At 48.9% G+C, this 16,901-nt stretch overlaps 1 protein-coding gene across 1 annotated transcript in view; it reads left to right on the top strand.

The window, feature by feature from the left end:
* Positions 1–16,901, top strand: part of RSPH1 (radial spoke head component 1) — a 257,093-nt gene that overhangs the window by 147,019 nt on the left and 93,173 nt on the right. The window contains exon 6 of the mRNA XM_086933563.1: positions 9,178–9,249. Coding sequence (XP_086789689.1) covers positions 9,178–9,249 — 72 coding nt within the window. The remainder of the gene's footprint in view (positions 1–9,177; positions 9,250–16,901) is intronic.

Here is a 16,901-nt window from a genome sequence, read left to right as displayed (position 1 = left end):
AGGAGACAGAAGTCTGGCATGTCAGATCGACCTGTTCCTATAACATATCTGATATCTTGTATTTGGAGTATGTTTAATCTGAAGTAAAAGGTCTCTCGGGCAGAGGCTATTCTATACTGCATACATAGGTGTCTAAGTGTAATGCGCGGAGCCAGGGGCCTACCATGGTAACGGGAGCAATGAATTTCATAAGGGAGACAGGAAGGCTTGGCCCTTTGCTCTGCAGCCGGGGATATGTTTACCTATTTCACTAGACAGGAATGTGTTTTCGAGGAGGCTGAGCTGGCTACGCTGATAACTTGAGGGTAAATTACTGTTTCTGGCAGGCAGGTCAGGCCGAGCCGGGCACCGCTCGCTTGGCAGGAAGTAAGGCAGAGGTCAGGGATGCATCTCCATGCTGCAGCTTTCAGAGGCAGAGACAGAAATGGCTCGGAGGCAGAAATCAGGGCCTAGCTCGGCAGAGCCAGGAAAAACGTGAAAGTGCACCATGTAAAGACGGTGGCAAGGCATACTTAGGAACTGAATTATCGATCCATTCATGGTGGATCTGATAGAGGACATGTTAACGTTGGACGCAAATGTATTTGCTTAATCAGATTCGGTTGTGGAGGGAAGTTACATGCACTTTGAACTCGTACATGGAGTCGATGGGGTACACGTTAGGGGACACACTTGACCATAAAAATTTCAATTACCTCAACGAGATAAAATATTTAGACAAGAAACACTCAGCTAGGTCTTATGGTGAGGGTGGCAGGCCGGGCAGAGTGCTGGCAGCCAAAATATGCGAAGGTAGAGGTCATGCAGCCATTCTACGTATTAAATCGGAGGATGGTGCGCTCCAGACACAAGCCACTGACATCCTGAACTGCTTTGTTGACACTTACGGGGCATTATACAGATCACAACCGATTGCGTCGGAAGAAGAAATTGGCTGCTATTTAAGGGATGTGGCAATAGCGTGGCTATCGGATGGTCAGAGGGAATATTTAGCGGCACCCATTACGGTAGAGGAAGTCACAGATGTGATTAAATCACTGCAGAATGGGAAGGCACCAGGCCCGGATGGGTACACAAACGAATTTTATAAACAATACGCGGATATACTAGCCCCTCACCTGGTGGAAATGTACGGAGCTGCATTCGATCAAGAGGAGCTACCCCCAACACTCAGGGAAGCAGTAATAATTGCCCTTTTGAAACCCTCTAAAGACCCAGACCTATGCGACTCCTACAGGCCGCTATCTCTGATCAATGACGATTCCAAAATACTTGCGAAAATTCTGGCGGTGCGGCTCACACCACTAATGACAAATCTGGTACTACCTGACCAGGCGGGGTTTGTTCCGACAAGGTCCACGTCCCATCAATCAATCAATCATAAAATGTGTATAGCGCACTACTCACCCGGCAGGGTCTCAAGGTGCTTGGGGGAAGGGGTCCGCTATTATTCGAACAGCCAGGTCTTGAGTTGTCTCCTGAAGGCGAGATGGTCCTGGGTCAGCCAAAGATGGATAGGGAGGGAGTTCCAAATCTTGGCCGCCAGGTAGGAGAAGGATCTACCACCGGGGGTGGCTCTTCGGATGCGTGGTACGGCGGCGAGGGCGAGGCTTGTGGAACGTAGCTGTCGGCTGGGCGTGTAGAAGGTCAGGCGGTCGTTGAGGTACTTGGGGCCCAGGTCGTGGAGAGACTTGTGTGCGTGTGTGAGGAGCCCATAACACCAGGACGCTATTTGCCTTGTCCTGCTATCTTCAGCCCACTACAAAGGCGGTGGCGGTGATGCTTGATGCCGCCAAGGCGTTCGATTCTATCGAGTGGAGCTACCTGATTGCTATTTTACACCGCATGGGATTCCCCAAAAGGTTTGTTCAATGGGTATCCTTAATTTACACCAATCCGTGTGCCAGGGTCCGAGTGAACGGGTACGTATCCGCTAGCTTTGCTATAGAACGCGGCACTAGGCAGGGATGCCCACTATCTCCCCTCCTATTCACCCTAGCCTTTGAACCTTTGGCCTGCTTGATCCGCCAGAATTACAAGTCTTCTGCCCTGCAATTCCCTTCCAGACCACTATATATATTTCTGTACGCAGATGATATGTTGCTCTACGTTCGTGACCCCGCTGAACATCTGAATCAGCTCCTGAGAGAATATAGCAAATTCGGTGGCCACTCAGGTTTGGCCATAAACTGGTCAAAATCCTACATCATCCCTCTGACTGACAGGACGACTCCCCGGGACACCGAGTATCGATTAGAATGGCAAACCGATCCGATACGGTATTTAGGGGTGCTGTATCGTAGAGAACCCGAGGTAGTGATCCGCTCGAATTATGGGTTAGCGATCTCCAAATTGGAAGACAAAATAAGACGCTGGATACAGCTACTGTTGTCCTTAGCGGATCGTATCGCGATCGTGAAAATGAACATGCTGCCTAAACTCCTATACTTTTTTAATAATATCCCAATCACCCCTCCCGGGGAAGTATTCCGTCGCATAAAGTCACTCGTTCTACAGCTCATATGGGCGGGCAAACAAGCTCGCATAGACCTCCAAACATTGACATTCTCATATGCCAGGGGAGGACTCGGGGTGCCGGATTTTAAATTATACTATTTATGCGCACAGGCCCAGTACGCTGCCTACTGGTATCACGCGGTACCACATCTCACTCATACGGCGATTGAAGAAGGGGATGCAAAACCTATCCCACTGTCAGCTATTCTATCACACAAAAGGCAGCCCCTGCATGCTCAAGACATTAATACGAAAGACACCACAGTAAGGGCCTGGCGGGCAACTGGTCAACTGGCACATAAGACCCCCTTCTACGCACCGGACATGCCTTTACATAATCACCATGCTCTGTCAGTCACGGGCGAAAAAGTGGGTATGTCATTACTGCAGCAGGTGGGCATGGAGAGGATGGGAGATCTGTTATCACAGATGTCTGTTTCACACATTACAGGCTGAAACGGGCCTTGATGGCGCTGTATCCCACCTTTCCTAACGAGCCAGAAAGTCTTGACACACTACAGTTGATTATTACTACTCAAGATCTATCGCACCTAGTGTCAAGGCTGTACACCACAGCGCAGGCAGAAATACCACACACCACTGAGAGGGCTAAATCCAGGTGGGACTCGGTGCTGGAAGATCCACTAACAGAACAGGAATGGCAACAGACCTGCGCATTAATACAAATTCTTACTCCTAATGGCAATCTAAGAATCATACATTACAAGTTCCTTCACCAGGCATACTACACACCAGCACGTATGTGTAAATACGGTCTGCAGGATGAAGACAGGTGTAAGCGATGTGGTACGGAAGGCGCAGACTTTGCACATTTAGCTTGGTTCTGCTCAAGAGTCCGTGATTACTGGGGCGATGTCACTGCAAAACTGTCTGCCATGATAGGAGTTGAGATAGATTGCACGATCCGTACCTGCTTGCTGGGCATTGTACCACAACTTAAATCTACCAAACGTAAGCTCTGTGCGGTTGCCAAGAGACAAATTTCACAGTGCTGACACAGTACCAAGGTGCCAACCACATCCAGGTGGCTACAGGACATGTCCAGCTGCAGGGATAAACTCCTGACATATGAGGAAGAGCTACCGATGCGATCTAGGCCAAAAGATTTCTGTGGATACCTTACTGAATATATGCGCAAGTTGGAGGCTGCTGAGAATGAATGATTTAAGATCTTGCTTCAAAATGTAAAGGTATATATCAATACGGCTGGGTGACGGGTGGCGTTGTCCGCGCGGACATATTGTGATACATTCATGATTTACGGAATTGACTCTAGTCTGTGATGGTCTCATTCCCTGGTTTATGAGTTCTTAAGTTATGTTTATTATTGTACTCCAACAAAAACTAAAAAACAAGACCTAATTTATATGCATTACGCCGCCGGACCTTGTGTTGCCGGCTACAAGGCTGTGTAAAGTCACTCTTGCACTGTGTTATTTAAGTCAACGCTGCCGGCCCCCGGGTTGTCAGCTCCTGGCTGTGTAACCATCTTCTGTTATAATAAAGGTCTTACAAAAAAAAAAAAAAGAGGTGACTATGCAAACAAACAGAATAGTGGCAGCAACAGCAACTAACAAAGAGAACATGAGACATAATTACGACATTGTAACAGCATTTTAGGGTTTCCCTGCATTGTTCTCCAACCCCTCCCTTCTTGCCTCCAGTTAAACCATCTTACCATCCAAAGGAGCCTGTATGAGGGTTTAGATGGAACTGATCTTCACCCACACACCGAGATGAAAGAGTGGAGATATTGTCTACTTGGCAAGAGCTGGTGTCTCGCCACGCTGATAGGCATGTCTGGCATCTTTGGACAGGCTGTTTCCAACTCCTGTCTGCCAAAGCCCAAAGTCACAGCTCCCTGGAAGTGTGAAGATTCTTCTCTGTCTAACACTTGTTCGTATACACCTTAGATACTCTCTTCACATTTTTTTGAAAGAATGACCCTCTTATTGAATGTTAACAAACATACCAATCAACACTTGGTAAAACAGACATTAAACAATACAAAACATTGTTGACTGTTTGAATTACACATTAAAGAATATTTGCAATTTAAAGATGTGAAATACAATGATAGATACATAAGCAGGAAAGAATGTGAAGATTATAACATGCCTTTTTATTTCAGAGACTGAACCCTTTTAGCGTTGCAGCCAGCCCCCTCAGAGGGGAGACAAAGACCCTTTGTCACTTTTACCCCTTTATACCAAGGTACTGGGTCATTTCTCCCCTGATACTGAGCTCTGTTATTTCCATGAAGTGTGCCCTGAACCTTTTTATTAACACAGACTGAGCTCTTTGAGATTGTTATTTCATGAAGACTTTTTGTTAGTCCTGGAGGCTGAGTGTCGTTAGACGCAGACATGGAGTCCCATGCTCTCCCTAGACCTAGTACTGGACCCAGTGCACTATTAGCCAAGAAGCCTCACACCCTCATGACCGTGGGCCTTTGGCCTTTATCCCATGAGAGGAAGCACTGTAATCTTAAGACAACATTTAACCCCTTAAGATTGAACTTTAACTCCAGAGTCCCAAGACACAAGCTGCCTTTATCTTTAGACATAAGGCATCTTGTTGCTTAAAGGCAAATGTCCCTATTCCTAGAGATCCCTCGTCATTTACCCAGCCAGGGACCAGCGCTGCTTCCAGACCGTCACTCTATGCCTGACAGCTCAGTCCCTTTATTTTGCTACCTGAACCTCAATGGTCGAACACTTTATCACTGGTGACTGACCCCTCTTAAGCTCTCTGATTATATCTCTTTGGCCTTAAATTTATCATAGATCCATAACTCTGATGTGCTGTGAACTTCCCTTCTTCTGGTTCATACAGAGTCTCTGGGTCTAACGCCTAACATGCAGCGCCTTTCTATAGAACCTTTGCTACCCCCTACCCTTTGTTTGGTGGCGGAGTACACCTGAAGGTCAGGAGAGATCCCTACTGATGCTCGTCCACTTTCCAGCTCCAAGCAGTCCTGCTATAGGAACGTTTATTTACTCTCCTGTTTTTGTATATGTCATACTTTTACAACGACTTGTAGAAACATTGCAGCCAAGTTCAGTCAGCCTTATAGTATTTATTGCATATCAATCGACAACACCACTATTACATTTACAGTATCTCTTGTAATACTGTTGTGACCTCCCTCCTCAATGAACAGGTCCTCATAAAGATCAGGGTGCTCCTGCCACCCCTTTGCTTCCCACTTGATGTGTGCAAGTGTTTGTTGAAATTCCCAAAAACCCCACTTGTTGTCCACCAAAAGGTTCAGAAAGGCAGGGGGTAGAAAGGAGAGGGGAGAGAAAGAGGCACAATTGCCAAACTTCTGCAGCGTCAGGCTTTTCATGAAGGGTCAATATACTGCGTTCACAAATACCCTTCATAGCACAGGATGAGAAGTGTACAGTAAAGACACAACACAAAATAAGCAGTTTGAGAGTTCACTAATCTCCAAGTCAGATCGAGCTGTTATGGGCCCCCACACCAACCAGATCACACTGCAGTCTTGAGACCTCTTCTGCCCACATTGTAGACGCTGCTCTCCTGACCACAGATGCTCACGTTGTAGACGCTGCTCTCCTGACCACAGATGCCCACGTTGTAGAGGCTGCTCTCCTGACCACAGATGCCCACATTGTAGACGCTGCTCTCCTGACCACAGATGCTCACGTTGTAGACGCTGCTCTCCTGACCACAGATGCTCACGTTGTAGACGCTGCTCTCCTGACCACAGATGCCCACGTTGTAGACGCTGCTCTCCTGACCACAGATGCTCACGTTGTAGACGCTGCTCTCCTGACCACAGATGCCCACGTTGTAGACGCTGCTCTCCTGACCACAGATGCCCACGTTGTCGACTCTCACCTCCTGATATTGCTGGGCCTCTCAGCTGCCTTCGACAGTTGACCATGGTTTCATGCCCCAGCTTCACTGAATGCCAGGTCACTTGGATTCACCCTGGACACCAACCTCGCCCTGAAGGAACCTACTGATGAAAAAGAAAGGCTGGTTGGAACCATGAATCTCTTCTAAAGAAATTGAAACTTCTGAACTGCAGTTCATGCCCTAGTACTCTTGCATATCGATGGTGTTAACGCCCTGCTCCAAGGGGTCTGAGATCCTACACTGTCCCCTACAGGACATCCTGCAGATGCAGCATAACTCATGTAGGGTCGGAAGAAATATAATCACTTCACCCCCATCCTGATGGAACTTTCTTGGCGGCCCCTTGCCAACCCACACCATCTTCAAAACTATCTGCACCATTTACACGCTGCCCCAACCAGCACACCTCTCATCTTTTAGAACGCTCACCGCTATTGGTAGCTCTCTGCACATCCGTCGCCAGGACACCTGCAGACTAGGAAGGCGCAGGCCGTTTCCTTTGATTATCCCAGGATCTTCAGCATCCCAGAATCCATGAGGACCAGACAAACGCTGCTCCAAATTACAAAACAGTTGTTGATGCGTCTCTTTAAAGAGCACTACATCACAATGCGTTAATACTCCACAAAACAGCTACGGCTGCTTGTTACTCATTGACGTTATGCTTGCCTTTGCCTCTGTACAATACTCACTGTCTTTTTTCTAGGTTTGTGCTATAGAAATACCACATACATAGATACATATGACCAGGAAACAGGCGGAGAACCCCAGGTTGGCAAGGAGCGAGAACGTTACAAGCAGAAATATACATGCCTGTAATCCTGCATGCAACCCCAGGGAACCAGGAGGGTGAATTTAATAAAGTTGAAGGGGAGCTGGGTGCAAAGCTGAACAGTAATAGGAAGTTACACAACCAATCAGAATTGCTTGTCAGCTTCTTCATTAGTTCTAAGGGCTTAGGTACTCCTGCTGCTTGGAATGACCTGGAAGTGACTCTCTAGTTAGATTCACAGTCTAGTTTATTGACCCATCTTCCAGTGCCTTGTAGTCCATAGACACCATGGTGTTCGTGAAGGAAGTGTGAGCAGCTCGGTCTCCTAATGTCTGATGTCCAATGAATGTGCTGCGATGCATGATCCTAGGTTGTGCCTGGTGATGTCTTCTGATGGTCTGCCAAATGAATCCCCTCTTTCAGGCACGCCTACACAGTTTGACAGTCGACAGAATGTAGCCTCTACTCAGTTGCCATCTGTAAGATCTTCCTTGCCCTACAAGGCCGTGACGCTTGGCAAGAGCTAGAGTAAGACATGGGATGCAATTACACAGAGAGACTGATAGTTACTTCAAGTCTCCAACTGCTCAGTTTTGTAGTCGCTAGGCTGAATGGCAGCTTCTCTTTGGAAGAATGGCATTATCTGTGATATATATATATATATATAATATATATAATTTGGGGAGTGGATGTAGCCTTACGGCTAGAGCGGTCGACCTCGAAGCTGGAGAACCTGATCCGAGTCTCGGCAAATCTGGGCAAATCACTTATAAATAATCTCCCCGAGCCTAACAAAAATGAATATGTCCTCATGTAATGAAACTGGTGCTCATGTAAAGCGCTCTGATACCCGATTCGGGTCTAGTTTGCGCTATATAAAAGTCTAAAACTTTTTAATTTTTTTTTATTATATTATGGTGAAAAACCGGACTTAAATGAATGAAGGAAAAAATAATTTATTAAGAACAGGTAGGTTAAAGGGCTGGTTAAATCTCACTCGATGGAGCTTGGTGGAAGTAAGAGAAAGTAAGGATTTAGGTGCATGATGCCTGTAAACTGAAAATAGCATATCCACAAATCGTTAGAAGTAGCCGTGAGACATGCGCTCAGTCAAGTCAAAAATAGCAAAAAGGCTTGTTTTACATCCTTTGTGGGTGATCTAAACATGCAGAACATTGGATAAAAATAATCTCATTCTTGAATTTGTGGACTCAAAAATATTATAATACAAATTAGTAGCTCAAAATCCGTGAACGCATCCTTAAAAAAACGCTTTGTACAATTTTTTAAGGTTTTCTACGTTATTGTCAAACATAAACACATGTTGTAACAGAAAATTATATTCATTAAGTAGAGTGGTGTGGCTCACTGGTTAGAGGTGGCAGACCCGGAAGCAGAGGTCGACCTGGGACCAGGGTTCGATTCCCGATGCGGCAGGGTCTAGGGCCATGGTCAGCGGACTCGATAATTCTCGCCTCGGTGCCTACTCCAACCATGGGTCCCACTCAGCAACTCTGGGCAATAGCTTGCTTAATCTCCACTAACGGCCCCATCAGCGCCGGGGATGCTTGTCTTCACCTTGGAGATGCCCAGGAGGGACCATCTCACAGGGAAAGCCAGGATGGGTTCCCCAGCGGTATACAGCGCCGGGACGCCCCTTTGCTGGGGCAGCTGTGCGCTTTACAAGTATACGACATTTAACATTTAAATAAAACATATATAAAGACATGTTATACTTGATTTTATTCAGTTTCAGATGTGATGTGAGTCTAATGAGGTTATATACTTTCAGGCCCTGAGAGCTTCAATGTTTTATAGGTGTGTTTTCTGGCCTTCCGCAGGGTGTTGAACATGCTCAGTGATCTGTACCCCTGTATAAAGCTGGTATGGATGTCACCCTCTTTTGAAGGTTCTGTAATATGCCTGTATCTTCAGCGGCCTTACTGATCCATCTTTGTATACCTTTGATCTTTTTGCAGCCTCTGGGACCAGGGAAGTACATCTTTGAGATTGGCTGTGAGCAGCTTGGAGAGTACATCCTAGTGGAGCCGGTAAGCATCGTTGGTGATTCATTTTCAGGCCTAGTCTCTCCCTGGCTGAAATGGTTTATCCCCAGAGTCGGACGTTGACCCACCTGATTGTGCTCCTCATGATTGGGGGCTTCGAAGCTTCTCTTCGTCGGTGTGGACTATTGTGTCTGCATCTCTAAGAACCTTCCTGGCCTAGAAGACGGAACATGTGTGTGCACAGTTTTCACAAGCTGTGATCACCGTTTCAATTTTCAGGTTATTTCAGATAAATGCAGATCACCTCTTTCTCCTGAGTCCAGAGATTAACCCCAAATGCCTCTGCAGTGCTCACTGCTTTGGGCAGTCTCTGAGCTGCCCTCATCAACACACAGTAGTGCATAGTGACCAGTGTCAAACTCTCAAACTATAGACGTAACAGAACTGCATAAAGATTGACTATACAGCCTACAGTAGGCTTATAACCTAAGAGCCGAGTGTAAACTAACACAGCTGAAGATTAGGGACATTCTAAAACAGGATTTCCTCAGTTGCGGGTAGTTGGACATTGTCCTCCTGTATTTGTGTAAGGGGCTTTGCGCCGGGTGTGTCCAGCACCTTCTTGTCTTGTCTAGTGTTTTGGGTAGCTCTGCCTCTCTGAGCTCTTTAATGTACATCTTGGCTGTATTTCCTTCCCCCATTCAGCTGCTCATGAGGACGTCCTGTGAGCTTGACTAGTTCAGACCTGAACCGTGCCATATGATTCAATCTGTTCACTCTCCTGAGTGGATAGGGTCCTTTGTGTTGCACCTGGAGCTCTGTTCGATGCTGGCATCTTGAGGGCTTGGGATGGTCCAACTGTCTCATCTGATTGCCAAAGAAAAAAGAAGACTTGTCATTTTAAGGTGGGCATGTGGTCCTCAGATGCCACCGGGTGTACCAGCCAGAGGTGTAGCCTCTGACATACACAACAGCTTCAGCACTCAACCGACGCACGCCACGACCGAACCACCGCCCCCCACCACCACCCTCCGCGCCTGGACTCCGATCAGCACCGAAGACACCGTCCGCATGATGAACTCCATCCACTCCGGATCTCCAACCGACCCCTGCCCTCACCACGTCTTCAACAAGGCCGATGCTGTCATCGCACCCCACCTGCGGGACATCATCAACACCTCCTTCGACACCGCCACCTTCCCGGAGAGCTGGAAGCATGCCGAACTCAGCTCCCTACTCAAGAAAACTACAGCGGACCCCACCAAACTCAAGAATTACCGCCCCATCTCGCTCCTCCCGTTTCCAGCCAAAGTCATCGAGAAGCAGCTGGCCGCCTTCCTCGAGACGAATGGATCCCTCGACCCCTCACAGTCTGGCTTCCGAGCCAACCACAGCACCGAGACCGCCCTCATCGCTGCCACCGATGACATCCGAGCCCTGATGGACAACGGAGAAACAGCGGCCCTCATCCTCCTAGACCTCTCCGCGGCATTCGGCACTGTCTGCCACCGCACCCTAGTGCAGCGCCTCAGCAACGTCGGAATCCAGGAGAGGGCACTGGAGTGGATCATCTCCTTCCTCGACGGAAGAACACAGAGAGTCCGACTACCACCGTACAAGTCAGAGGCCACCAAAGTCATATGCGGCGTCCCTCAAGGATCCTCGCTGAGCCCCACCCTCTTCAACGTCTACATGAGCCCCCTCGCGGCCATCGCACGCCAGCACAACCTCAACATCATCTCCTACGCTGACGACACCCAGCTGATCCTCTCCCTGACCAACGACCCCGCCGCCGCCATAGCCGACCTTCACGAAGGGATGAAAGACGTAGCCGAGTGGATGACGACCAGCCGCCTGAAACTGAACTCAGACAAGACGGAAGTCCTCATCCTGGGCTCCTCGCCCTCCGCCTGGGATGACTCCTGGTGGCCCCCCGCCCTGGGCACCGCACCCAAACCAACAGACCACGCACGGAACCTGGGCGTCATCCTGGACTCCTCCCTCTCCATGACCAGACAAGTCAACGGCGTCTCCTCGTCGTGCTTCAACATCCTGCGCATGCTACGGAAGATCTTACGGTGGATCCCCACTGAGACCAGGAAGACGGTCACCCAGGCCCTCGTCACCAGCCGACTGGACTACGGCAACGCCCTCTACGCCGGAACCACCGCCAAGCTCCAGAAGAGACTCCAGCGGATCCAGAACACCCCAGCCAGACTCATCCTCGCCATCCCACGACACAGCCACATCTCCGGACATCTGAGAGACCTGCATTGGCTCCCCGTCAACAAAAGAATCACCTTCCGTCTCCTCACCCACGCACACAAAGCCCTACACGATCAAGGCCCGAGCTACCTCAACAACCGCATCAACTTCTACGCTCCCAAACGCCATCTTCGATCAGCCAGTCACGCCCTTGCCGCCGTCCCCCGCATCCGAAGAACGACAACAGGAGGAAGGTCCTTCTCCTACCTGGCCGCCAAGACCTGGAACTCCCTCCCGACCGACCTGCGCCTGACCCAAGACCACCTCTCCTTCAGGAAGAGGCTCAAGACCTGGCTGTTCGAGCAGTAGCAGCACCCCCTACCCTCCCCCAAGCGCCTTGAGACCCTCCGGGTGAGTAGTGCGCTCTACAAATGTCTTTGATTGATTGATTGATAGCCCCACAACACCGCTTTAGCTTAACCTCTTCCCTCATCTGCTGCAGTTAGCATCTGAACTCTGAAGATGCTTTAAGAGACAAATCTTTCCTCTTTTAGATGCGTATTTCGATTAGTGTATGTTGATGTAAAATGCAATGCCCCAGGAAGTGAATCACATTGTCCAGCAAGAGAATCAGAAGACCAAAGATATCCTTATGACCCTACCAGGCTCCGTAGAGACAAGCTATTGAGCGTTGACGCCTGTAAGAGACTCCCAAGACCAAAGCTATCCTCATGACCTTACCAGGTTCCGTAGAGACAAGCTATTGAGCGCTGACATAGCTTTGAAAGAGCAGAGTCTTCACTGCTTCTCCATTTGTCACCAAAGTGATCAAGTGCCAGATTTCAAGAGCAAGGCCATTTTATAGCTCTTGTGCAGGTACAGAACAGCTGTCCTCCATGTTTGATGCTGCCAGTAACCAAGGCTTATCCACGTTCTGACCTGGTGAATACAGCCTGATTATTGATCCTCAGGACATGCCAGTGACAGACAGTTACGACACTTGAGACACGAGCCATGAGATGGATTCTAAGGAAACCCTCAGGGCCGAAGACACTCGCGACACCAGCCATGAGATGGATTCTAAGGAAACCCTCAGGGCAGAAGACACTCAAGACACCAGCCATGAGATGGATTCTAAGGAAACCCTCAGGGCAGAAGACACTCGAGACACCAGCCATGAGATGGATTCTAAGGAAACCCTCAGGGCAGAAGACACTCGAGACACCAGCCATGAGATGGATTCTAAGGAAACTCTCAGGGCAGAAGACACTCGAGACACCAGCCATGAGATGGATTCTAAGGAAACCCTCAGGTCAGAAGACACTCTAGACACCAGTCATGAGATGGATTCTAAGGAAACCCTAAGGGCAGAAGACATTCGAGACACCAGCCATGAGATGGATTCTAAAGAAACCCTCGGGGCAGAAGACACTCGAGACAGCAGGCATGAGATGGATTCTAAGGAAACCCTCGGGGCAGAAGACACTCGAGACACCAGCCATGAGATGGATTCTAAGTAAACCCTCGGGGCAGAAGACACTCGAGACACCAGCCATGAGATGGATTCTAAGGAAACCCTCGGGGCAGAAGACACTCGAGACACCAGGCATGAGATGGATTCTAAGGAAACCCTCAGGGCAGAAGACACTCGAGACACCAGCCATGAGATGGATTCTAAGGAAACCCTCAGGTCAGAAGACACTCGAGACACCAGCCATGAGATGGATTCTAAGGAAACCCTCAGGGCAGAAGACACTCGAGACACCAGCCATGAGATGGATTCTAAGGAAACCCTCAGGGCAGAAGATACTCGAGACAGCAGGCATGAGATGGATTCTAAGGAAACCCTCGGGGAAGAAGACACTCGAGACAGCAGGCATGAGATGGATTCTAAGGAAACCCTCAGGGCAGAAGACACTCGAGACAGCAGGCATGAGATGGATTCTAAGGAAACCCTCAGGGAAGAAGACACTCGAGACAGCAGCCATGGGATGGATTCTAAGGAAACCCTCGGGGCAGAAGACACTCGAGACACCAGCCATGAGATGGATTCTAAGGAAACCCTCGGGGCAGAAGACACTCGAGACACCAGCCATGAGATGGATTCTAAGGAAACCCTCGGGGCAGTAGACACTCGAGACAGCAGCCATGAGATGGATTCTAAGGAAACCCTCGGGGCAGAAGACACTCGAGACACCAGCCATGAGATGGATTCTAAGGAAACCCTCAGGGCAGAAGACACTCGAGACAGCAGCCATGAGATGGATTCTAAGGAAACCCTCAGGTCAGAAGACACTCGAGACACCAGGCATGAGATGGATTCTAAGGAAACCCTCAGGGCAGAAGACACTCGAGACACCAGGCATGAGATGGATTCTAAGGAAACCCTCAGGTCAGAAGACACTCGAGACACCAGCCATGAGATGGATTCTAAGGAAACCCTCGGGCAGAAGACACTCGAGACACCAGCCATGAGATGGATTCTAAGGAAACCCTCGGGGCAGAAGACACTCGAGACAGCAGGCATGAGATGGATTCTAAGGAAACCCTCGGGGAAGAAGATACTCGAGACAGCAGGCATGAGATGGATTCTAAGGAAACCCTCAGGGCAGAAGACACTCGAGACAGCAGCCATGAGATGGATTCTAAGGAAACCCTCAGGGAAGAAGACACTCGAGACAGCAGCCATGAGATGGATTCTAAGGAAACCCTCAGGGCAGAAGACACTCGAGACAGCAGCCATGAGATGGATCCTAAGGAAACCCTCTGGGCAGAAGACACTCGAGACACCAGCCATGAAATGGATCCTAAGGAAACCCTCAGGGCAGAAGACACTCGAGACACCAGCCATGAGATGGATCCTAAGGAAACCCTCGGGGCAGAAGACACTCGAGACACCAGCCATGAGATGGATTCTAAGGAAACCCTCGGGTCAGAAGACACTCGAGACAGCAGCCATGAGATGGATTCTAAGGAAACCCTCGGGGCAGAAGACACTCGAGACACCAGCCATGAGATGGATTCTAAGGAAACCCTCAGGGCAGAAGACACTCGAGACACCAGCCATGAGATGGATTCTAAGGAAACCCTAAGGGCAGAAGACATTCGAGACACCAGCCATGAGATGGATTCTAAGGAAACCCTCTGGGCAGAAGACACTTGAGACAGCAGCCATGAGATGGATTCTAAGGAAACCCTCGGGCAGTAGGCACTCGAGACACCAGCCATGAGATGGATTCTAAGGAAACCCTCAGGTCAGAAGACACTCGAGACAGCAGCCATGAGATGGATTCTAAGGAAACCCTCAGGGCAGAAGACACTCGAGACAGCAGCCATGAGATGGATTCTAAGGAACCCCTCAGGGCTGAAGACACTCGAGACACCCGCCATGAGATGGATTCTAAGGAAACCCTCAGGGCAGAAGACACTCGAGACACCAACCATGAGATGGATTCGAAGGAAACCCTCGGGGCAGAAGACACTCGAGACAGCAGCCATGAGATGGATTCTAAGGAAACCCTTGGGGCAGAAGACACTCAAGACACCAGCCATGAGATGGATACTAAGGAAACCCTCAGGGCAGAAGACACTCGAGACACCAACCATGAGATGGATTCTAAGGAAACCCTCAGGGCAGAAGACAACCAGTGCAGCATGACGAGATGCCTGGCTTTGTTGGCATTAAGGGTTTATGTGATAAAAGAGAGATGGTGACCCCGACAAGAGGGACAACTGTTGAAACAGTTTATGTTTTGTGGGAATTCAGCTTCAGGTCTTTTTGTTCCCAACTCCCCCCCATGAAAGACTAGGACACAGTTCAAAAGTGGCCTTGTAAGTACTGCCAACATGGCACTTATATAAGTGGACCCTCAAGCACGATTCAGGGTCAGTACCAATAGAAGAATGCAATAGTACTGTCCCCGCCCTCAAAGTCAGCCTCCATACGAATGAAGGGCACGCAAACAGATTTGTAATCTGGCAACGGACCAGTCAAATGCTAGCCAACTACATAGCCTTGTAGGGTCAGGGAAAAGGGTGGCTGAAGCAGGGTGCCCATTCCTACATTGCTGTCGATGGAGACTGTGGTAACAAGGTCACTAAAGATTGATCTCCTCAAGGCCACAGAGCAAACTTTGGTGCAGGGGAGCCTATTCTCAAGGCACTGGTCTTGTTTGATTAGGACCAAGGCTGATTTATTTTACATATGTTTGGGCCCTCTCTGTAATGGTGCAGACCACCAAAATAAATAAAAATCACAGTGCACAGTGGGTCAGGTGAATCCCAGCCTTCCTGCCCTTCACTTTATTGCTGCCTACATTAGCCGTTCGGTTAATGGCATGTTTGTGTGGGTCGGACCTCAGCTCTGGGCTCGTTCTTCAGCATCTGCCATCTGGAGTGGATGAAACACTCCATGTTTTACTTATTAGTCTTGTGCATATTTGTATTTTATATCTCTTCTTTTATGGATTTATTGATGACGTAATACCTCAGCATAAGATGCCTTCTTGGTGTAGAAAGGACATTGACATGCCAGACGCTTGGCAGGGATGTTTTTTCTTCAACAATGATTCTTTCTCTTCACAAATGTGTTTGAGGACAAGAAAAGCTTGTAACGGAAGGATGCCCCGCCATACTTACGGAGGTGGCACCAAGACGGCCTATGGAGAATAGGGACCTTAGGGAGGAGGGAGGGCAAAGAAGGACTGGGAAGGAAGCCAATGAGAGATGTTGAAGAGCGACTGATAGTTTGACTTAGGCAGCAGGACGGGCTAAAGGATAGGACAACTGAGAGGGCTCTGGGAGGAGAAAGAGTCAGAGGATATTATGCAGGAAGCAGGAACAAGAAGCCTAAAGATGAAGGGGTCATCAGAGCCCTTAGGGATGGAAGACAGCCATAGGGCTTGGCAAGATGGGAGAACAATCTGAAGGGTTTCTGGAAGAGGGGAAACCAAGAGGGCTTAAATAGGGAGGAAAGATAAGGTGATAAGATATGAATCTGAGACACATTTTCTTCATAATAGAAGGAGATAATGAGGCATAGAGGAGGTGGGCTTGTAGGGCCTTGGTGGTCTTAGAAGGGAGGGAAGGCAGTAGGACCCCTGGTGAACCATAGGAACTTTGGAGGGGAAAACACACGTTAAGGCTCATGAAAAGCTATAGAGGCTAGAGATGAGGAGAGACACTGGGGCCCATGGAGAGCTTTGGTGGCTTAGGAGGGAAAGAACAACAGTAGGACACAGAGAGAACCATGGGTGCTTAGGAGTGTAGGAGAGACAGTCAAACCTATAGAGAACACAGTATCTTAGCAGGCCCAACGTGGTAGTGAGAGAGAGTAAAAAAAAAGGAGGTGGTCTAACGGCTTGGGTGGTCAACCTCAAATCTGGGGAACCGGGTTTGAGTCATGGCAACGACGCTGAACATCCCGTGATTCTGGGCAAATCACTTAATCCACCTGTGCCTAACAAAAATAATGAATGTGCCGTTATATAGCG

This window comes from Lissotriton vulgaris, chromosome 8 (assembly GCF_964263255.1).
Source record: "Lissotriton vulgaris chromosome 8, aLisVul1.2, whole genome shotgun sequence".
Classification (NCBI taxonomy): domain Eukaryota; kingdom Metazoa; phylum Chordata; class Amphibia; order Caudata; family Salamandridae; genus Lissotriton; species Lissotriton vulgaris.
The sequence above is the reverse complement of the archived record's forward strand: the minus strand, read 5'-3'. Positions and strand labels throughout refer to the sequence as shown.